This window comes from Ursus maritimus, unplaced genomic scaffold (assembly GCF_017311325.1).
Source record: "Ursus maritimus isolate PB19 unplaced genomic scaffold, ASM1731132v1 scaffold_12, whole genome shotgun sequence".
Lineage (NCBI taxonomy): Eukaryota > Metazoa > Chordata > Mammalia > Carnivora > Ursidae > Ursus > Ursus maritimus.
The window spans coordinates 67,538,954-67,561,898 of record NW_024423564.1 but is presented as its reverse complement, the minus strand read 5'-3'; the positions used below and the strand labels follow the sequence as shown (position 1 = coordinate 67,561,898).

Genomic DNA, 22,945 nt, shown 5'->3' with positions numbered 1-22,945 from the left:
GATCTGACGACCTGAGCCGAAACCAAGAGTTGGACACTTAACCCACTGAACCACCCAGGTGCCCCTTGACTATGTTTGGATTTGACTTAAGGGTCATCTTTCCTGTGTCCGATGTCAGGTTCCCCAAATGCAGCATCAGCAAACCAGGATCACAGAGTGTATCCTCAGGCGTATCTTCCCGACTAACCTGGACCTGGAAGGGAAGTGTCACTTTTCTTGCTTTTATTTGCAGGCCACCGCACAAATGGAAGAGCGTCTTGCAGAATTCATTTCCTCCAACACTCCAGACAGTGTGCTGCCCTTGGCAGATGGAACCTTGAGCTTTATTCATCATCAGGTGATTGAGATGGCCCGAGACTGCCTGGATAAATCTCAGAATCGTCTCATTACATCACACTACTTCTATGAACTTCAAGAGAATTTAGAGAAACTTCTACAAGATGTGAGTGTCCTTGTGGTGGAACTCTGGTACATCCTCCATGAGGTAGTAGATTATTTATTCCAAGCTAAGATAACGGCATTAATGGTGTTTCCAGTCTTCTCAGCCAGCTCGTCACCTCCTTGCTTGTATGCAGGACTCCCCACCCGCAGGGGTGGTGCTGATGGACTTCGGTTCCCCCTCAGTCCCCTGCATTACTAAGAGAAGCGTGTTTGGTATCAAAAGAACTCAGTTCTTTGGGCTTTTTTTCTGATCCCACTCACTCTGCCTGAGGTTGCAACATTGGTAGTATTCATAAATATTAGACTACATTTGTAACCCAGAGCCTAGAAGTGGCCCCAGTGACTGTGGTGGGTTCTATTCTGGTGGAAATACTGGGGTAAGCAGAGCCTTCAGACTGGTTCTGCTCAGCCCAGGGAAAACCGACTGGGGCTTGTACTATGGGTTTATCTGTTCGCTGACATTGTATTGATGTGGTGACAAGTTTGCTAGTGGGGATTTATGTGTTTTGAGACCTGATCCCCCCAGTGTGAAAAAGACTTCTTGGGAGGCTAGAGATAAAGTTACCCAGAGATGGTCAAGACCGCAGTATACAATAAGTTGGGTTTTTTTTTTAAGGTTTTATTTATTTATTTGAGAGCGTGCCTGCACACTCGAGTGGTGGGGAAGGAGCAGAGGGAGAGGGAGCGGGAAAGAATCCCAAGCAGACTCTGTGCTGAGTGCGAGCCCAACGCAGGACTCAATCCCAGGACCCCAAGATCATGACCTGAGCCAAATCCAAGAGTCAGATACTCAACCAACTGAGCCACCCGGGCGCCCCATACAGTGAGTTCTCAACCACCCCTTCCTGCTCCAGGGTTTGCTTTCCTGTTAGACTCTACAGTGAGATGGTCTGTTGCCTTCCTCCCTCAAATCACGGTTGCCCCATATTATACCATTAGTACAGTGGGGAGGACGTGTGCCCCTTCACATACTAGAGTATTTCCTAATCCAGACCCCTGTTACCTCCGGACGCATGACCTTGCTCTGGTGTCGAACCAACTGAGCTGAGAACCCAGGGCTAATGATCAAACAGGACTTCAGTGTGTTAGTCTAGAAATTAGGAGTGGGAAGTTGTTTGTTTTGTTTTTAATTAGGAAACAGTTGAATCTAGAGAAAAGATGGCTAAAGATGACCATGATTATTGCTGTCAAATATTGGAAGATTTCTCATACATAATAGGTAGCAGATTGTTCCCTGTCCTCTAAAAGGCCTGTTCACCCAGTGGATAAGAGTTACAGTGAGGCAAGTTTTGATTTAATAGATGAAAAAGTGCTTCCTTCTACAAAAATGTTTTTTTTTTTCTGATTTCAAGAGTAATACTTAAATTCAAACGTTGTAGAAATATGATTTTAGCAGACTAAATTCTCATGCAGATCCCTGGCAGCTCTTTGTTTCTGTTCAAGAGTAACTTTCTAGGGGCGCCTGGGTGGCTCAGTCATTAAGCGTCTGCCTTCAGCTCAGAGCATGGTCCCAGAGTCCTGGGATCGAGCCCCACATTGGGCTCCCTGCTCCGCTGGGAGCCTGCTTCTTCCTCTCCCACTCCCCCTGCTTGTGTTCCCTCTCTCACTGGCTGTCTCTCTCTCAAATAAATAAATAAAATCTTAAAAAAAAAAAAAAAAAGTAACTTTCTAACAGTGGATAGGAATCCAGGATTGTGGCATCAGATAAAGGATCAAGGTGGAGTGACTTCCCAGGTTGCTTGTATATCTAAGATTGATCCTCTGAAATGCTAAAGTCAGACCCTTGCCCAAAACCTTCAGGCATTTTCCCAGACTCATGGCCCCCTGGGAGTGGGTTGTTTGGTGCAGCAAGAGCACTGAATATGGAGCCAGTGTGTTCATCTGTTCCCTAATTTGCTAGGCCCTGGGGATGTAGAAAAAAGCTCATTGCAGGTTCCAGCTCAAGGAATTTGCTGTTGAGTGGGGTTATAGACCCGTCAACAAGTGAAAAGAACACCTATCATCTATTGAAGTGTACTGTGTGCCAGGCGCCACCTTGAGCCCTCTATGTGAATTATCTCACTTTTATGTATTATAGTGGTTATGATTGATGAGTACTGAATGGCAGAGGTCTGTTCTGAGCACAGTTCTGCAAGGAGAGTTCGGGAAAAGTTGAGTCTTGACCAGTAGGTAGGAATTCAGCAGACCTAGGAAAAAATTTTTTGTTATTCTTTTCTCCTTTTTTTATTTTCCATGAAATTTATTGTTTCTGCATTAAAAATTTTTTTGAGGGGAAGTATTTTCTTTTTTAACCACATAATGCCCAGGGTAGACCACCACCATAAGTCATTAACATGTGAATTTTGAATAAATAAAAGCTACAAAACCCAAGTTATATACAAATATCTAAGGCAATAATATTTACAGACCTGTGTACAACAAAGCAAGTGTAAACAGTAAATGTAGCACGAGAGTAATCAAAGGATACCCAGGAACAACCACTTATGGTCAGTCTGCCCACCAGGAGCTGGCACTAGCCAGAGAGGGGTATGGAGGAACTAGGTGCATTCCAGGAATTGCAGATGAAGTAGTTTGGTATGACCAGGTGAAGGATCCCTGCAGGGAAAAGTTGGTAGATGAATTCGAAGAGTTAGAACGGGAGGGGTAGGGGAGGGGCAAAGGCTGAAGTGTTGTGAGGAACAGATCTTAGCATGAAGGCAGTGGGGAAATTATTGAATGGTTTTAATTTGGAAAATGGCGTGGTAAGATTTACATTGAAAATATCATTATCATTTATGGGGCACTCAGTGCATACTGGACAATACATGATCTCATTTAATTTATCTAATGTAATCTTCACAACAATACTGTAAGGTACTCCTATTCTCTAAATCTACAGATGAGGAAACCAAAGCTTTAAAAGAGGCTAGGTGAGCCCAACGTAACTCATTTCTTAGTAGCAGAGCTAGAACCCAAACCCAGGTTTGTCTTATTCCAGAGCCTAAGATCATATTTCAAACACTTCATCAACAAACAGTGACGGCAGCTGTGTAAGAGAGACCATGCTAGTCTCAGTGCGCAAGGGAAGAAAAAGAGACATGGTCTCTCTGTTCACAAGGCTCTACAGTGTAGCTGTAGAAACAGACAACTAGTTACGAAACAACATGTGGTGCCATGTGGTATGAGCAAACAGAACATAGAAAAGGGAGCAGTTACTTCCTGTTCTTGTGTGTTTGGTGGGGGGTGGGGTACAGGCAGAGGACTTAGAAGAGGGTTCACAGAGTTGATACTTGGGCTAAGTCTTAAAAGAATAAATGAGTTTCACCAAGTTCCCAGCCTCTTTCTTCATTTCATAACCAATTTTTTTTAAACGGTCCTCATTTGTTATTTTCCTTTCCTAACAACCTGTTCACTGCTCGGTCTTCTGCCTTCAACTTTCCCTTCCCACCATTCCTCTAAAATTGTTTCAGGCAGAAGTCACCAAGGAACGAACCAACCAATTGCCAAAGAGATCCTATGGCCTCTTTCCATCCTCATCTGTCTTCACAACTCCACAGAGCTCTACACCATGAATACCTCTCCTGGACCTTCTTCCCTGCTGGGCGTCATGACACTGTTCTCTCCAGCCTTACAGTCTTGCTGCCTCCTCACAAGTTCCTTCTCTGCCCATCTCTTAAATGCTGGTGTTCATGTTGCTTTAGGGGGCATCTGTCTGGCTCAGTCGGAAGAGTGTGTGAATTGATTGGATGTAGAGATCACCAAAAAAAAAAAAAAAAAAAGAAAGAAAGAAAGAAACTTTAAAAAAAATTAATAAAAGTATTAAATGCTGGTGTTCTGCGGGGTACCACCCTGTGCGTCGGTTCTCCTCCTCCTCCTTTCTTCATGCTCTCCCTGACAGCTTCATCCTTCCGTGTCTTCCGTTGTCGTCCATATACTGAGCAGGCCCACCTGGCTGCGTCCCATCCCTCCCTGTTCTCCTCAGCTCCAGATCAGTGTTGCTAGCTGCTTCAAAAAGACGCCTCCACTTTTTGACTTCTGATTGGTTACTATTCTTCCATTGCAAATAATAGAGAGCGAACTTGGATTAGTTTAAGCAGGAAGGGGAAACTAATTACAAAGGGCGGGTCTTCGAGAATTGAAGATAGGAATGCAACCGGGCCCTAAGGGACCAAAACCAGAAACCAGCAGCTGTGGGAAGCTCAGGAAGTGGTTATTCTCCTCTCATGCCGTTTTTCTCCGTGCTGCTTTTCCTCTGTGTCTTTCCGTCCGTTCTTAAATTCATAGGGGAGTCATCCACACTGGTCAGCTGCTGGAGGTGGGATGGAAGGGGCAGCCAGCCACACAATACACATGTAGCTAGTAGACCTCAGAGCAGTTTCCATGAAAAAGAGAAAGGCTCCTGGGCTGGGTAGATACCCAAGAAAGTATCTGGTATAGGTACCTGAAACTGCACGTCCAAAACAGAACTTCTCCACCTGCCCTAACCTGAACCACTTATCTTCTTATATTTCTTATTTCATTTGTGGGTTCACCGAAATTCCCCTAAAATTGTAGTTGCATTTCCCTTCTCTTCTTGCTTCTTCCAGCCCCAGGTCTACTCAGTCACCTACCTCGGAAATGGCCCCAGGCTGTCTGTTTCTCTCCATCCTTCTTGCCAGGGCTTATGCCTTTTCATGCGCATTACCGCAGTAGCCCCTTAGTGGATTGTCCTGCTTTTCGGCTTGCACTCTTCAGTGCGCCATCCACACTACCGCCAGCATGATCTTTCTAAAATACCTATCGGGTCACCTCCCTCCTGCTTTGAAGTCTTTCTATTCCTGACATTCTGTCCGGTTTGGGAAGTGAATGGTGAAAGCTCCCTTGAGAGTTGCCCCTGGAGCTGGGATCTGGATGGGGAAACAGGTAAAGCCACGCGTCTCTGCGGCATTCCCTGGTGTCATGGTGTCCCGAAGCTCCCTTTCACAGTGTTTTCACTGGCTTTCTCTAACGTCTTCATTTTGCAGAAGTCTCTGTACCACCCAGCTGTTTGTCCCCAGAGCCAGCTCTGCACAGCCCCGTCCTGCATTAGCCCAACCACGCTGTGCCAGTGGATCACTTAGCCAACCTTTGTCTTCTCTACAGGCTCATGAGCGCTCAGAAAGTTCGGAAGTGGCTTTTGTGATGCAGCTGGTGAAGAAGCTGATGATTGTCATCGCACGCCCAGCTCGGCTCCTGGAATGCCTGGTGAGTGGCCTCCCGAGAAGGTTGAGAGGAGGTGGGGCGTGTAGGGGAGGTATCCCGCTAACAGCAAAACTGTGGTCGTCCTTATTTAAATACGATCTGCCAGCTTGGGGGCCCGGATGAGTTCCTGTGAGGAAAGTGGCTGCTCCTGAGCGGTATTAGCCCAGCCCCCTCACACCGAGCAGGCCCCAGGTGAGTGGCGGTCCGGGCGGTCAGGAGCGCGGGCCAGTTCCGTCGGCATAAGTCGAGTCCTTCACTTCATCATGCGGCAGCACTGTACTGAGCACTTCCTTCATGGCAGACGCTGGGGACACCGACACGAGCAACGCAGAGTCCCTGGTCCTCAGGTGCTCCCTCTGTAGTGCAGTTAGTCTTTTAGCGTCTCAGGTAGGAGGCGTGGAGACATGGAAAGAACAGTTATGATACTGCGGGCAGTGTGGCAACTGCGGTAAGTCCAAGGCTTGACGAGAACAAGTCAGTGCCTCTCTGTGGGCTTTGATTTCCTCACTGAGGTCGTAGAACCCTGGTGTTAGTAGGGTTTAGCCCAGAGTGTGGCACTTAGTGGGTGCTCAGTAGATGGAACCCTCATTCTTACGTGCTCCGGGCAGACAAGGACTGCTGTGCTGTCCGCATGGCTCTCCGGCTCCTGGCACCTAGGAGGCGCTCGTAAATCTCTGAAGGCAGGCGTGCACGTATGTGCGCGATTGTGTGTGTGTGTGTGTGTGTGAGTGTGAGTGTGTGTGTGACCGTGCCATTGGGCTGGCAGGTGGCTTTGGACCCGGTCAATGGGCTGAGCTATCTTGAAACCAAAAGGTCTGCTTCTTATTGTCAGGAAGACAGCATATGCTTAGGATGTCCAGTCTGGAGCTGACCTGGAAGACGGCTTTGTCCCCATTTATATGATCCCTGAATCATGATGTTTCTGGGTATTTGGGGAAAAGGGTGTCCCATCACAAAGAAAAAGTCCTGTTCATCGTCCTCGGGGTATGTGCTGTAAAAACCAAAGAGGCCTTCACTTGTAGCCCTCACCACTGACTGCCTCTCTCCCCTGGTGCAGGAGTTTGACCCTGAAGAGTTCTACCATCTGTTAGAAGCAGCCGAGGGCCATGCCAAAGAGGGACAAGGGATTAAATGTGACATTCCCCGCTACATCGTTAGTCAACTGGGCCTCACACGGGATCCCCTAGAGGGTGAGCATGCTGCCTGGTGGCTGCAAACACGCCCCACAGCCCACAAGCTCTAACTGCAGGGAAGCCACTGGAAGAAGAGCCTTAGATTGGACATGGACACGGCGCAGCAGCAGGGGCCTCAAGGCTGTCAGAGGAACCCCGTGCCCTCTGTCATAGTGCAGCCCCTCCTTCAGATTTGTTCACGTCTGCCTGATATAACCCAACCCGGATTGCCATGAGCCCAGCTGGGCTGGATTTAGACCCTAATGTCAAAAGAGGTCAATGACAAAAGACCACAATTACGTTTTCAAAAATGGTCACCTCCTCTGCATGCTTACCTCCCCTTCTGCCACCTTACCGGCCCTCCTGTGACTTTGGTGTAGTCCTGACCCCGGGCTTCAGCAGATCTCTCCGTACTTCCGGGCTTCACACTGCACCCCTGCAGGAACCCTGTGCTTCTAAGTCCCTGGTCTCTATTCATCCACCTTCCCTGCTTCCCAACCCCACTGGCGAAACAGGATAGGGACCAATAGCTCAACCTTGGGCTCTGTTTTCCAGGAATTGTCCTAAATTTGAGGGAAGATTTTTAAAATTTGCCAGGCCTTGTGAATGGCACTGGGCTTCTAGAAATAGGAGTGGCAATATTATTTGGCAAACAAGTCCAAAAGCTGTAACTGCTCTGAGGACAGAGCCGCAGGACTGGATTTGCACCGCAGGCAGATGCAGGATTATGATTGCCTACCTTGCATGCACCTGTCGTGTGCTGTGAGTGGATTGCTGAGGTACCTGACATTGCTGTGCACACCTTTCTCTTGTGCCCTTACTTTGGTTCTAGAAATGGCCCAGTTGAGCAGCTATGACAGTCCCGACACTCCAGAGACAGATGATTCAGTGGAGGTAAAGACCTCGAGCTTCTGCCCCAATCCTGGAGGCTGGGACCTCTGAAGCAAAGGGCTACGAGTCCTCTCTGAGAGGATGTCTGAGGGCGGGACGGAGGAGCGGGTGGTTGCACCCGCTGTGTCCGAAGTCACTCAGCTCCTGCATCAGGAAGAATGGGTGGGGGCTGCAACAGGGCTAAGAGCCGAGCTGTTGCCGGGGCTCTTGCTTCCCCAAGCACGTGGGCTCTGAGAAGCATGCTTGCCTCCTGCCTTTGCTCTTGTCTTCCAGGGTCGTGGGGCATCTCTGACATCTAAAAAGACACCGTCTGAAGAGGACTTCGAAACTATTAAGCTCATCAGCAATGGCGCCTATGGGTAAAGGCAGGGGTGAGGGTGTGGCCAGGCCTGGAGCTAAGTCAGGCCTTGGGCTCTTCCTTCTAGAAGTGTATGATACCCAGTCCTCTGGGCAGCAGCTGCGTCAGGATAGACCCTCTCCCTCCCTAAAGCCTCCTGGAGAGACAGGAGTTCAGTTTCCTCTGACATCTGAGCAGTATTCCTTTCCCAGACAAGGTCCCCATTCCTCTTGGTAGCACTTGTCTTTTTGCTGAGCTCTGGGGAAGGGTTCAACTGTGTCCTCAAGACTTAGTGTATTGGGAAATTGCAGATGTCTGTGGGCAGGAGGCCCAGATTCTTCTCATCGATAAGCACACCCCTGTTCCTTTGGTCTGTGCATTTGTAAGGTGGGATGGGAGGCAGTTTGGACACCCCAGCTCTGGGTGGTGGGGAGCACAGCCCAGGTGCTGAGGGCCCACGGGAGATGGGATGGGCTGTGTCTCCAGGGCTGTATTCCTGGTGCGGCATAAATCCACCCGGCAGCGCTTTGCCATGAAGAAGGTCAACAAGCAGAACCTGATCCTTCGGAACCAGATCCAGCAGGCCTTCGTGGAGCGGGACATACTGACTTTCGCCGAGAACCCCTTTGTGGTCAGCATGTTCTGCTCCTTCGAGACCAAGCGCCACCTGTGCATGGTGATGGAGTATGTTGAAGGTACTGGGGGAAAGGTGGCCTGGCATGGAGGCCAAGGCACAGTGTGAAGCTTGGCCCTGAGCTGCGACCAACAGCTTTGTATAGGGGTGACGTTTCAGGGCCCAGCTTCCCAATCTCTCTTTGGCATTGGTTTCTGCCTTAGGATCTCAGAGGCCATTTGGCCATGGTGGGCACAAGGCTCCATGTCCCTCACAGGGAGAGGCTTCTGGAGTAGTACCTGCATGAGGCTGCCCATATCAGGTGCAAAGACAGGCGTTCTGGGACAAGATGTATCAGCCCAACAGCTGTAGAATCCTGTACCCCAAAGCCTGGATGGTCTCTGCTGCTGGCGCCAGGCAGGAACAAAGGAGGTAGCAGAGCCACACAAGCCCAGAGATGCATGCTGGGAGGACTGCATCTGGCCCCTCAGAAAAAAAGGAATGCCATTGCCCTGACTGATGGCTTGTGAAGGGGACACCCCTTGAGACCACACAAAATGCTCTGGGGATGGAGTCGAAGAGCATCACGGGGTCTCCCTGGGGAGAGACGGCAGCTTTCCCAGTGACCTTCACTCTTCCTTTTGCACTGCTGGGTACAGCTTCCAAAGATATTTGGCCTAAGTGTTGAAGTTGAAACTGAACAAAACTCTCCTTTTAATTCAGAGAGTACATGCTGGGAGTTTACAATGTCATCTTATTCAAAAACCAAAGAATAGCCAGCAGGAAGGACATAAGTGGAAAAATGCTAAAGTCTCAGTCAGATATATTTATAATATACAGGATTCCCACCCTGTAATAACTTTACCCCTGCAGGTCCCTTCACAGACATGGAGGCCTGGGTTCCTACCCTTTCTGGCCTGAACATTGGCCTTGACAGCCACTGGCAGATTCCCTTCTGTCTACACCTCTCCATACTCTGTCCCCTGTACCAGCGGCAGAAGAGCTAGATTTCTGGTCTCTAGTGCCAGGGGACTCCCTGAGGCCTCAGACACTATAAGCCTGAGACCATCCTGAGTAGTAGCGGACGGGACCCTTCCTTCATAGTGTCCTGGGCTTGTTACAGGAGGAGACTGTGCCACTCTGCTGAAGAACATCGGGGCCCTGCCTGTGGACATGGTGCGTCTGTACTTTGCGGAGACTGTGCTGGCCCTGGAATACTTACACAACTACGGCATCGTGCACCGTGACCTCAAGCCCGACAAGTACGCCCACTCTCTGGGTCCCTGGTCCAAGTTCTCCCTCTTGGGTTTCTAAATAAATGGAGGCAGACACAGCGTGTTTAAGTCTATCCCAAAATGGCTGCTAGAAAACAGTGCTCGTGTGCGTGTCTGTCTAGGCCTAATACTCTAGCCCCTGACCACCCCAGGTGCAAAGTCCGTTGCCAGCGAGTCTGGCAGGGGCTTTGTAAGGCCACAGTGACATGTAAGAGCCACTGAGGAGCTCAGCTAAAGAACCCAAGCAGGAGGGAGTCAGGAGCATCTAGTAGACGGCTGCTCCGACGTTTACTGACATCTCTGGGCCAACACTGTAATCTGGGCTGTAAGACAGTCCCTGACCTCAGCACTTCAGTGTGGGAAACAGAAATAGCTGCGTATAGGCTACTTCTTGGAAGGCATTAGTCAGATGGGAAAGGTGAGAGGAGCTTTCTAAAGCCAGGAAGCAGGATTTGCAAAAGGTACACAGGTATGAGAGCATGGGCCCAGGAACTCGGAATAGTAGATCACGTGGAGACGGGGTCGTGAACTGGTCTGCGCAGTAAGAGAGAAGGCTGGAGAGACAGGGATCAGATGATCAACCGTCTCTTTGTTAGGTTCGGGTTTTATTTTGAAGGGTGCTAGCGAGTCTTCAAAGGGCCTGTTAGCCAGAGGTACGATAGAGTGACACGCTCAGATTTTGACTTAGGTTTAGAGAGATCACTCTGCCAGTGGAAAGACGGTGAGGCTGTTGCAGGAGACCAGGCCAAACCAACCACGCCTGCAGGATGCAGAAGAGAGGGGATACCGTTAGGAAGACGAAAGGAAACCAAAAGGTGGGGGTGGGCGTGGGAGAGGAAAAGGGAGGAGGAGTCTGGGACATCATCCAGATTTCCAGTTCAGGACTAGTGCATGGGGACAAGCCTCTGTCCTGGAAAGTGGCTTTGACGCTAGACAGACCAGAGTTCAGATGACCACTTGTTAACTCTGTGAGCTTGAATCTGTTAATTAAACCTCAGAGCCTCTTGTTCCTCCACTTTAGAATGGGGATAATAATACCTACTTTGTTGTGTTAGTCACTCTGTTGTAAGACCTTTCAGGAACAAGAGTATCTTTATAAATAATCAATAAAATACTTACCAGAGAGCTCAGAGGTGACAGAAATCATTTTCTGCAAAGAGGACCAGTTAGGAGGCATGACTCTGTTTTGGACAGGTTGAGTTCACGGTGCCTATAAGACATCTGGGCAGTTAGTAGGCATGGAATTCATAAAGGAAGTCAGGTGCTGATTTGGAAATCATAAAATAAAGGGGTGGCAGGGTGAAGACTTTGTCATGAAATGAAATGACTCAGGCAGAGTATGTGACAGGAGAAGAAAGAGACCATTTCCTGTGAGATCTTATCTCTGGTTTCTCCCAGCCAGTCCTCCTTTAAAACCAGCTGTGGACGTGGAACAAGATGATGTACCCCTTTCCCCTCTCCCCAAGCCTGGGTATTGTGAGACACCCGGGTGAGGAGAGGGGACTGGGTATGGCTAGAGCCTTGGGATGAGGCTGACTGCTCTGTGGGAGAAAGTCAGTCCCTCAGCTAGCGCGTACCTGTCCCCAGCGGAGAATGCGGTTGAGGGCAGTAAACATTAATGAGTTGGGGGAATGGGCAAAAGGCAAGGGAGCTGCTTGTGCAGAGCGCGGTACTCACAAAACCAGAGATACCTTTTCTTTCACAGCTGCCTGTCTCCCTGCTGAAGCTACCCTGCTCAAGTCCCACAGGAACTCTGTAGAAGCCTGAGTGGGAAAATTTGGCATCTGTTAAAATCAGCACTCTTGGAAAACCAGGAAATAACCCCATACTTTCGTGTCTCTGACTTCCCAGCCTCCTGATTACATCCATGGGGCACATCAAGCTTACTGACTTTGGCCTTTCTAAAATTGGCCTCATGAGCCTGACAACAAACTTGTATGAGGGCCACATTGAAAAGGATGCCCGGGAGTTCCTGGACAAGCAGGTAAGGAAGGATGGTTGAGGCCTTGGGGGTTGAGGTCCAGACTTCAGAATATGTGGAAGGGGCCACATATTTACCCCTGTAGCTACATGTTAAGAGTGGGAGCTGCTATCGTTCCCACCTTTTGGTTCCATTGAGATAAGGTAGTACATTTGGAAAATGGGGTGGGCCTCAAGAATCATAATGGATATAAAATCCAAAATCATCTTCTTCCTCAGGGTTTGGAGAAAATAGGTCATGTAACCATTGTTACTCTCAGAGACTCACCTGAAATTAGTCCTGAACCTCCTAGGCTCAGTCAAGGGCAAGGCTCTTCTGGAGTCTGTTGTTGTTGGAACACAGCTCCAAGTCTCCACTGGGCTGTGGCCCAGCTTCCTGAGAGTAGCCTCTGGATGTTCCCTGATTTGACAGTTCAGACGGTAACCGTTTGCAAGTCCCTGTAGTGGTCATGTGACTGTAGGGACTATCTTTTGAGAGACTGGAGGGCAGAGGCCAGTTTTGGGAACTAGATGCCATAAAGAGGTGTCGAGGGCTCGGGGGTGGTTGTTCCAGGCTAGAATTAAATGTTTTGGTTAATTGGGAAGTACATGAACTCACCCCACCAGCAGTTCCAACTCTGACACCCCGGGTTCCTATTGATCTTGCTCTCTAACCAAAGTAAGCTGAGTCCTCATTCAGAGACTTCTCCAGAGGTGGGAGCATCCCCACCCCTTCAGCCGTGATGCCAGTGAGCTGCCTCAGGATGCTGAGCCAGCCTGGCTCTCTGTGCCCAGGTATGCGGGACCCCGGAGTACATTGCGCCTGAGGTGATCCTGCGTCAGGGCTACGGGAAGCCAGTGGACTGGTGGGCCATGGGCATAATCCTGTATGAGTTCCTGGTGGGTTGCGTCCCTTTCTTTGGAGATACTCCGGAGGAGCTCTTTGGGCAAGTGATCAGTGGTAGGTACCATCACTCTGGCACACTGGGGAGATAGAGTCTGGATCCACAAATGGGATTTATGCATGCACCTGTGAGGCTCATGTTGTGAATTCGTGTGTGTGTGTGTGTGTGTGTGTAGTATGCTTGCCTCTTAGATGTGTGTGCGCGCGCGCACGTGTCCTCTGTCACCCAGGGCTTGTTCTGTTTGTGTTCACGTCTCCCCCGTATGGGCATGAGTGTGCCTGTGGTGTGTGTGTGTGTGTGTGTCCTATGGTTTGTATGCGTGTGAGCGTACTAGTGTCTGCGGTGTAGAGTCAGGCTGAGCTAGAGCTTCAGGGCAGCGCAAGTCCGGGATCACAGGATGGGCCACGGCGAGCGGCTGGGAGACCCCCTAGGAGGACAGGAACCTATAGACCTTAAGGAGTTGGGTCCCAGGCAAGGCCCTCTCTGCCTCCCTCCCCATATCTTGTCCTAGAACCCTCTTCTTTATCTCCCCACTCTGCAGCCTCTGAGACCCTCCTCTAACCCACTCTTTCCCTCTTTCCCCCAACTCTTCAGATGAGATTGTGTGGCCTGAGGGGGATGATGCTCTGCCGCCAGATGCCCAGGACCTCACCTCTAAACTGCTCCATCAGAACCCTCTGGAGAGACTGGGTACAGGTAGGACAGGCCCCACTGACCTTTCTCACAACTTGGAAGAGGGAGGTTGAGTCCATGCATCCGGGAAGCTCAGGCTTCAGGTGTGGGGAACGCGTCTGATCCTGAGACTGCCCTGCTCCTGTGAGCGCAGGAAGAGAGGTGCTGGGGCCGAGGCCGTCGGGACTGGCCTCTTGAGGTCTGGGTTCTCACTGGACTTGCCGGTCTGGACGCCACACAGCTCATCCCGCACCCTTGCCCATGCCCCTCCTGTCCGCAGGCAGCGCCTCTGAGGTGAAGCAGCACTCATTCTTTACCAGTCTGGACTGGACAGGACTTCTTCGCCAGAAGGCTGAATTTATTCCTCAACTGGAGTCAGAGGATGATACCAGCTACTTTGACAGTAAGGCCACTGGGGGGACCGGGAGGCCTGGGGATCTGTTTGCCCAGAAAGCCCTGTGCACCCTAAACTTGGCATCAGGACAACTTCTCCAGGCCCTCTGAGGTCTGGTAAGGGTCAGAAGGAGGCACCACCAGGGACCTCTGAAGGGAACCGTCCTGTGTGTCTGATCCAGCCCGCTCAGAGCGCTACCACCATGTGGACTCAGAGGACGAGGAAGAAGTGAGTGAGGATGGCTGCCTGGAGATCCGCCAGTTCTCTTCGTGCTCTCCACGCTTCAGCAAGGTGCGACCGAACAGGCCCGGGCTGGGCAGGACAGGAGGACTGGGAGAAGCGGGCCTGTCAGGGGCCATGGCTGGGGCAGGTGTGGGGAGCAGGGGATGGGGCTGCCCCTAGGAAAAGAGGAAGAAAGGGCTGGGCCTGCATATGACGGGTACTGCAAGAACCCCTCCAGGCCCTGACAGTGGAAGACTGCTTCCTCGAATATTCACCTGGTATGGAGGAGGGAAGGGCAGAACTGGTTCCAATTCCTGGGTTTCAGGTGCCAAGGATACTTTTGGGAGGTGCGGCTGTTGGGGCCTGTCCCCAGCACAGACTCTGTGCCCACAGGTGTATAGTAGCATGGAGCGGCTCTCACTGCTCGAGGAGCGCCGGGCCCCACCCCCCACCAAGCGCAGCCTGAGCGAGGAGAAGGACGACCGCTCTGATGGCCTGGCAGGGCTGAAGGGCCGAGACCGGAGCTGGGTGATTGGTTCCCCTGAGATGTGAGCACCCAGAACTCCCCTAGGGTGGGCAGCACAGCCATCCATCAGTTGTTACAGATCATGGGCGAGATTCAGATGCGGGGTGGAGTGCTGGTGGCAGTGAGGGGGCATCACGAGCATGGCTTCCAGAGGAGTGTCTGAGGGAAGAAGTTCTGTGACTTATAACCCTTGTGAGCCCCTAAGGAAGCCTGGGCTAGAGGAGGGAGACCGCCTGCCTATCTCACCCGGACCTTGTGTCTCACAGATTGCGGAAGCGACTGTCGGTGTCCGAGTCATCCCACACAGAGAGTGACTCAAGCCCTCCACTCACAGTGCGACGCCGCTGCTCAGGCCTCCTGGATGCTCCCCGCTTCCCTGAGGGCCCTGATGAGGCCAGTAGCACCCCCAGGAGACAGCAGCAGGAGGGTACATGGCTTCTGACACCCCCTCCTGGAGAAGGGGTATCTGGGCCTGTCCCTGAACGGCCAGTGGAGCGGCGGCTGAAGCTAGACGAAGAGCCCTTTGGCCCGAGCTGCGGTTCCGGCCCAGGTGTGGCCCAGCAGGTGGCCAGAGGGCCTGGAATGGAGGGTACTGCGGGCGGGCAGGGTGGCCAGGCTTGGTGGCACTGCAGGTTTCATTGCTCACTTGGGCCCACAGCTGTGGAGACTCGAGGAGGCCGTGGGACCCCACAGCTGACTGAGGGAGCCACAGCCAAGGCCATCAGTGACCTAGCCGTACGCAGGGCCCGCCACCGGCTGCTCTCTGGGGACTCTGTGGAAAAGCGCACCACTCGCCCCATCAACAAAGTTATCAAGTCTGCCTCAGCCACAACCCTGTCCCTCCTCATTCCTGCAGGTAGGACCGCCAGGGAACTAGGATAAAACTCACAGGAAGGGCCTTGAGATCTCTGTGGGTCTGTGGCAGGGGTCTGCATGTGGCAGGTATGCCTGTACATTGTGTGTTGAGGAGCAGGTATCCGAGGGGCTGTGTGTCACAGCTGCCCCCTTGTCATGAGAGGAGAGACCTGTAGAGGTGTGCATTGGTGTCGGGTTGCGTGTGCATGTGCCACGGAGCAGGGTGGTACCGTGTAACAAGCACCAGCTCTGAGGCACAGAGCTTACATTCAAATCCTGGTTCCATCACCAAATGGCTGTTGACCTTGGCAAAGTTGCTTAACCTCTCTGGGCCTCAAGTTCCTCATCAAAAAACTAGTGGTAGCTCGTAGGGCAATTGCGATGTTTGAACATGTATGAGAGCGTATGTGGCCCCTGAAGGGTACAAGTGCGCGCTCAGTGCTAGCTGCCGTTGCCTCCTGGGGCGGGTCTGCGCACGTGAGGAGCTTTGCTGCTCTAAGTCTGTGGGGAAGACGTCCCCAGGCTTAGGCTCTGCCTGTGACTACAGCTGCCTGGGATCAGCAGCCTAGATAGGGCTGGGCTGGGAACATGGCCAGTCCTGGGGCCTCTGACCTGCTCAGTCCTGTCTTTCCTTCTCCAGAACACACCTGCTCTCCATTGGCCAGCCCCATGTCCCCACATTCCCAGTCATCCAACCCATCATCCAGGGATTCTTCTCCAAGCAGGGACTTCCTGCCAGCTCTCAGCAGCTCGAGGCCCCCCATCATCATCCACCGAGCTGGCAAGAAGTATGGCTTCACCCTGCGGGCCATCCGTGTCTACATGGGTGACTCGGATGTCTACACTGTGCACCACATGGTGTGGGTATGTCTTGCCCTCCTGATCTGTTGTCTCCCAGTTTCATTATTCCTCCGCCTTCCCCTCACCAGGGCCTGTCTGTCCCTGCTTCTGTCCCTGCCCACACTATCCTCAGGGGTACAAGGGAGGTGGGTCACAGCAGAACCAGGCCCCATACTTCACGCTCAGGCTCCAGACTGAGGACTGTTATCTCCCTGGGGCAGCACGTGGAGGATGGAGGTCCAGCCAGTGAGGCGGGGCTTCGTCAGGGTGACCTCATCACTCATGTCAACGGGGAGCCTGTGCATGGGCTGGTGCATACAGAAGTGGTGGAGCTGATTCTGAAGGTTAGTGCTGGGTGTGCTGCCTCTGCGGTCCCCGAATGACCCTGGCCCTGTGAGTCTGTGACTGGCCATAAGGGAGTGGGAGAGTTGGGCACACATGGCACTGAGGACAGAGGCACCCAAAGCAGTGGGTTTTCACTGGAAAGCGACGTCCTTACTGACCAAGGCACAGGGATCCTTCCAAAGAACAAGACAGACGAGCCTCTTTCTCCCTCCTCAACCCCAAACTGCCCAGGCTCCAGTTGGAGCCATTCCCTAATCTGTGAAGAGGGAAGGAAGGCCTGTGGTTCAGACTTGTTAACACAGGGGCAAAAGCTTAGAGCTGTGGTGCCGCCGTGCCCAAGGGTAAGGGTGGGAGCAAGATTATGTTCACTACCTTAGCTTGGGTTCACGCTCTATTCCCCAGAGTGGAAACAAGGTGTCTATTTCAACAACGCCCTTGGAGAACACATCCATTAAAGTGGGGCCAGCTCGGAAGGGCAGCTACAAGGCCAAGATGGCCCGAAGGAGTAAGCGGAGCCGGGGCAAAGATGGGCAAGAAAGGTGAGCCAGACTGAGCCACCTGGGTGGCTAGTATGTGCTGCAGGCCCTGGCCACTGGGCACAGTATGTGCTGTGCCCTGTGCCCCAACTCAGCCCTTGACCCTTGTTTCTGCAGCAGAAAAAGGAGCTCCCTATTCCGGAAGATCACCAAGCAGGCATCCCTGCTCCACACCAGCCGCAGCCTTTCCTCCCTTAACCGCTCCTTATCATCAGGGGAGAGTGGGCCAGGCTCTCCCACACACAGCCACAGCCTTTCCCCCCGATCTCCCACTCAGGGCTACCGGGTGACCCCCGATGCCGTGCATTCAGGTAGGAAGTGCTCCCTGCAGATCTCAGAGACAGCCCCTGGGAGGTAGGAAAGAGCCTAGGCTCTCTGTGCTTCTCTGTGGCCCCACTCTGAAACTCATTCACCCTACCCCCTTAAAGACCCGGCAGTCTTGGGGAGGAGGGGACAGGGGTGGAGAGTGACTTATTTCTGTAGCTTGGGCTCTGGATCGCTGGTGGGGTCACCTTGATCCTGGGACATTCCAGGGCTAGCCCTGTCTTGCCCCTCAGTCACTTCTATCAGCTAACATTGCTCTGCCTTTGTCTGTGTGTCTGTCTGTGTGTGCAAAGTGGGAGGGAATTCGTCACAGAGCAGCTCCCCCAGCTCCAGCGTGCCCAGTTCTCCAGCCGGCTCTGGGCACACACGGCCCAGCTCCCTGCACGGCCTGGCACCCAAGCTCCAGCGCCAGTACCGCTCTCCGCGGCGCAAGTCGGCCGGCAGCATCCCATTGTCACCACTGGCCCACACCCCTTCCCCACCGCCAGCAGCTTCACCCCAGCGCTCCCCATCACCCCTGTCTGGCCACGGAGCCCAGGCCTTCCCCGCCAAGCTTCACTTGTCACCTCCTCTGGGCAGGCAGCTCTCACGGCCCAAGAGTGCAGAGCCACCCCGCTCACCACTGCTAAAGAGAGTACAATCAGCTGAGAAACTGGCAGCTGCACTTGCTGCTTCCGAGAAGAAGCTCTCTACTTCTCGAAAGCATAGCCTTGACCTGCCCCACCCCGAGCTAAAGAAGGAACTGCCACCCAGGGAAGTCGGCCCTCTAGAGGTGGTTGGGACCAGGAGTGTACTGTCTGGGAAAGGGGCACTGCCCGGGAAGGGGGTGCTGCAGCCTTCTCCCTCATGGGCCCTAGGCACCCTCCGACAGGACCGGGCTGAACGGCGAGAGTCACTGCAGAAGCAGGAAGCCATCCGTGAGGTTGACTCCTCAGAGGATGACGCCGAGGAGGGGCCCGAGAACAGCCAAGGTGTACAGGAGCCGAGCTTGGCACCAACCCCAGAAGTGGGCCGGGTCCCTCCCCTCACAGGAGCAGGAGAGGGTGAGGAAGAGGATGCCTTTTTGTCCAGGGACCCCAAGAGGCAGAGCCCAGTGGTCCCAGGCCTACTGACGGAGGTCACACTGAAGCCTCCCAGAATGGAAGGCCCTAGTGTCCCCCAGAGGAAGCTTGGGATCCCACAAGCCTTTGAGGAGGCTGCCAGCTCCTCATCAGCGGCCCCCAGCCTCAGTAAGGCTGGACCCACAGACCCCATTCCTCCTGAAGGCTGCTGGAAGGCCCAGCACTTCCGCACCCAGGCACTCACAGCACTTTGTCCCAGCTCTTCAGGACTTCTCTCCACCAGTCGCTCTGCTGCCTCCTCCACCTCTGGAGAGTCAGGCCCATGGTCTTGGAAATTTCTTGTCGAGGGTCCAGACAGGGCATCCCCAAGCAGAAGGGCGACAATGGAAGGTGGGATGGCCAGCTCCCCAGATTTGGAAACCATAACTCCAGCCCACCCTGAGAACCTGTCTCCCAGACAGGCGGGGAAGTCATGGCCACCTGGTGCCCCTGGGCTGGTCCATCCACCTTGTGAGTTTCCCCACCAAAGCTGGCTATGGGAGCCCGAGTGCACACAGAGAGAGAAAGAGGAGCCAGCCCTGGGCATCACCAAAGTGCCTGATGCCTCAGGTGACAGGAGGCAGGACGTTCCATGCAGAAGCTGCCCCCTCACCCAGGAGCCTGGGCCCAGCCTACTCCGGAAGGGCCGAGACCCAGGGGGCCCTCAAAAGCATCAGGACTTGGCACTGGTACCTGATGAGCTTTTAAAGCAAACATAGCAGTTGTTTGCCATTTCTTGCACTCAGACCTGTGTAATACACGCTCTTGGAAACCATCTTTGTCTTTCGCTTCTTTCTTTCAGTCAACACAAATGTACCTCAAGGTCTATGTTGCTGCTGGGAGTACTTTCCCACTGTCAGGGGAGGGTTGCCTAGCCCAACCTGGCTTCCCAGAGACCATGACATCTGAGCTCAAACCTGAGGAACAGATGACAGGTAGTGGTGTGCTGGGTTAGGAGTGCGGATTAGGAGTGTCCAGGCAAAGAGTACAGCGCCGACCATATACCTGGTATATTCAAGGAACTGAAACCAAAGTGGAAATGGGTCTAGTGAGTTTAGACGTTCTGTAGGTGATGGGGAACCATAGAAGACCACATAGCAACAAATTATCTCTGCTTTATAGAAGAGGGAAACTCAGGTTTTCGGATAGTAACAGAGCTTGGGCAGAACTAGGATTAGAACCCAGGTCTCTCTCTCGACTCCAGAAACCACCGTTATCTTCTTACCTGGAGTTCTTCATAACCAGAAAATGAGGAGGAAAAGAGATGGAGAGAGGTGAAGAGTTAAACTTGGGCTATATGTGAGGTACCTGATGGACATCCAGAAGGTGACTGGATGCATGGGCCTGGAACTCAATAGGAAACTCTAGACTGAAGAAATTTGAGAGCCATCAATGTGTCAATAGTGGTACATTGAGGAGCGTTAGCATTTAAGTCAAAGAAGACTTAGAAGCAGCAGCTAGAAAAGGGTCTTAAACTCCGAGAGGGAAAAGTTTTGGATGGAGAAATTACTTGTTAAAACGTTGAAGGCCCATTAAGATGAAAATACAGAATTGCCTTAATGTTTGTAGTCAGTGAGCCCTTCCTGGGCTTTTGTCAGGCAGGCCTTACTACTGGAGGTGGACATTACTGAGGTGGGTGAGTGGATGGTGTGGGAGGGGGGAGGACATCTGTGGGACCGTTGTGTTGGCGGAGTCAGGAGATGGCATCGCAGGAGCCGGGAGTAGGGCTGTGCCAGGGGACCTCCACGGTGATGCAGGGCTTTTCAAACCGTGGTCTTGCACTAACTGTCCCATAATCCAATGCTTAGGTTTGAAGGAGAGGCGTCCAGAGGCCTGGAGACGGGAAAATGCCTCAGGGCCACTGGCTGGGTGCCTCCTGCGCCCCGCAGCCTCTGTAACCGTGCATGGAGAAGGCTGTGGCCGCCAGAGGGCGTGCCCTGCCCGTGGTGCCAGAGTCCACAAGTAGATGTCTGGCCCCTTAGCCTTCAGTCCTTTTTCTTTTTTTAATGTTTTTTATTATGTTAGTCACCATACAGTACATCCCCGGTTTCCAATGTAAAGTTCGATGATTCATTAGTTGCGTATAACACCCAGTCCCTTCTTGAACTCACTTCTTCCTTCAGTCTTTCACTGGCCGCAGACCCTCAGCCAGCCTGTACTGGATGCTGGGAACACAGGGAACCGCCTGGGGGAGCCTCCCACGTGTCTCAGGAGCTGGTTAGAAGCACTGCAGCAAAGGTGAAGGAGGTGGGACAGGCACTTCTTGCCACAGTTCCTGTAAGAAAGGAACTGGCCTTTCGGGGGTTGGAAATGGGGGTGGGGGCGGGGGACAGAGGAGGCACAGAGATGCTAAGCATCCTGTGAAGCACCGGCAGCTGCCCCAAGTGCCAGAGGTGCTCCCTTTGAGAAGCACCGCCGGATTAGCCTGAGGGGAGCAAGGAGTTCCTGAAAGAGAACTGCAGGGAAGTGGTGTAATCACACTTCTGTTTTAGGAAGACGCTGGCTGCAGCGTAAGGAGGCTCTAGTGGAATACGCAGACCAGAGAGACAGATGTAGTGACCTGTTATAGTGGTCTGAACTAGGACGACCTTGAGGCTGGAACGTGTAGGAGCTGGACACAGATTTGTCGGCCATCAGCAAGTAGACGGTAAGGCCATAGGAAGAGATGGCGATTGTACAGAGAATATGTGCAGAAGAAAAACCCAAGACATTGGAACTGGCTGAAGGGAAGGGTCCAGGGAAGAGTAACTGAAGTAGGGGATGAGATCCTAAACTTGGGAGAAACCAGACCACTTTAAGAATTTTGTAATTTACCCTGAGTGATTAAAAGTTACTTCATGATTTTACACAGATTCAGATCTGTCTTTGAAAAGAGAACTGATTGTTATGAGACTGGACTGAACTTGAGGGTGGCAACTATGGAAGGAGGGAGGCCTTTTCAGTATTAAGGTTAGAGAGAGTATTGAAGAAATGAAGTTGGGGAGAAGTGATGTCTTTGACATTTAGAAAGTAAAGCTGATATAGGTTGGTGGTGTGTGTTATGTTGACCTGAAACAGAGGAAGGTCTGAAGGATGATGACTGCATTTCTGACTACATAACCAAATGAGGTATGTATTTCCACCACTGAAATGGAAATAATGGAAGAGAACCTGGGCTAGGTGGTGACCCTGCATCCAGTAGGCTGTGAGGTACCTCCCAGTAGAGGTTTGAACAGGAGAAACACAGACAGACATAAACGGCCTAAAGATGGTAGACAGAATCATGGATGTGGATAAAACTACCAGGGAAAAAGTCGCAAGGGAGAAGGCAGCCAGAATTGAACAGAGATCTAGGAGGAAAACCAGAGTTGAGTCATCATGGAGTCCACAGGAGAGTTTTTCATGGCAAGTAGTCAATGACGATGGTTACTGAAGCCCTCAAGGACGGCGGTTTCAGCTGGGGCTGGAACCTGTACTGAAATGGTGGAGGAGAGAAAAAAAAGACAAATTTAGACAGTTTTTATAAAAAGGTTTGGCTTTGAAGGGGGGCAAAGAGATAAAGGAAGAGAGGATTCAGTAGAGGTTAGGAAGTGGAATGAGACACGCTCAACCATGTTTAAATGTCAATGGATGATCTGGTTGAGAGAAAACAACAGTGAAGGAATTGACAACTGATCATGGGAAATTCCTGAGGAGAGAGAAAACAGGATACAAAAATATACACTATTGTGGAAAGGTTGGCTTTTAGTTGGAGGGGGACTACATTTCGTAAGTTACATTTTGTAACATAACAGGAGTTATGTGGATATAGGCAGGTTTGTAGGTTTGGTGGTAGAAAAGTAGGGGAATTCATAACTAAGCAGATGTTTGCTCTGTAAACAAAGTTTGCAATGCCTGTGGGACACTCAAGGCCCCAGTGGATCTAGCCAGCCGACAGGAGGAGTTCAGAAGACAGGACAGGGCTGGAGACAGGAATTTGAGCATCCTATGCAAAAAGTGGGAACAACTCTTGGGATTTCAGGAAATCCTCTATAGTTCCTACGAGTGGGGAGAAAGGACATAGGCAAGAGAATTTAGAGCAGTGGACTGTCCCCTACCCAGTCTGATTTATAATTCAGTATACACCTGAGAGACTATGCAAAGAGGTGGTCACATTTTGTTAATCATGTTCTAACATATAGAAACCTTAAAGTGCTGTGGCAGGAGGGTGATAAGGGCCTTTGGGCAACAAACATTTCCCTGCCCCCAGAACAGACTATGGAAACACTTTTCTTTCCAGGCAGAAAGATGTGATGAGAATCAGTAAGCTGGGCTTTCTGATACTTGAGAATGGGGTGAGGAGGAATCAGCTCTCAGATTTA

General features: G+C 51.8%; 1 protein-coding gene across 2 annotated transcripts in view; it reads left to right on the top strand.

Moving 5' to 3' along the window:
• MAST2 (microtubule associated serine/threonine kinase 2) overlaps positions 1-19,380 on the top strand; it is a 201,301-nt gene extending 181,921 nt beyond the window's left edge. For both annotated transcript variants that reach the window (XM_040627349.1, XM_040627348.1), the window contains 20 exons: positions 233-442; positions 5,542-5,643; positions 6,698-6,830; positions 7,645-7,706; positions 7,977-8,062; positions 8,527-8,735; positions 9,777-9,915; positions 11,779-11,911; positions 12,682-12,847; positions 13,386-13,487; positions 13,744-13,866; positions 14,039-14,148; positions 14,473-14,627; positions 14,872-15,155; positions 15,264-15,461; positions 16,101-16,324; positions 16,522-16,644; positions 17,048-17,184; positions 17,299-17,492; positions 17,799-19,380. In XM_040627349.1, the coding sequence (XP_040483283.1) occupies positions 233-442; positions 5,542-5,643; positions 6,698-6,830; positions 7,645-7,706; positions 7,977-8,062; positions 8,527-8,735; positions 9,777-9,915; positions 11,779-11,911; positions 12,682-12,847; positions 13,386-13,487; positions 13,744-13,866; positions 14,039-14,148; positions 14,473-14,627; positions 14,872-15,155; positions 15,264-15,461; positions 16,101-16,324; positions 16,522-16,644; positions 17,048-17,184; positions 17,299-17,492; positions 17,799-19,324 (4,416 nt within the window). In that variant the 3' untranslated portion in view covers positions 19,325-19,380. The remainder of the gene's footprint in view (positions 1-232; positions 443-5,541; positions 5,644-6,697; positions 6,831-7,644; positions 7,707-7,976; positions 8,063-8,526; positions 8,736-9,776; positions 9,916-11,778; positions 11,912-12,681; positions 12,848-13,385; positions 13,488-13,743; positions 13,867-14,038; positions 14,149-14,472; positions 14,628-14,871; positions 15,156-15,263; positions 15,462-16,100; positions 16,325-16,521; positions 16,645-17,047; positions 17,185-17,298; positions 17,493-17,798) is intronic.
• Positions 19,381-22,945: the final 3,565 nt, after the last annotated feature.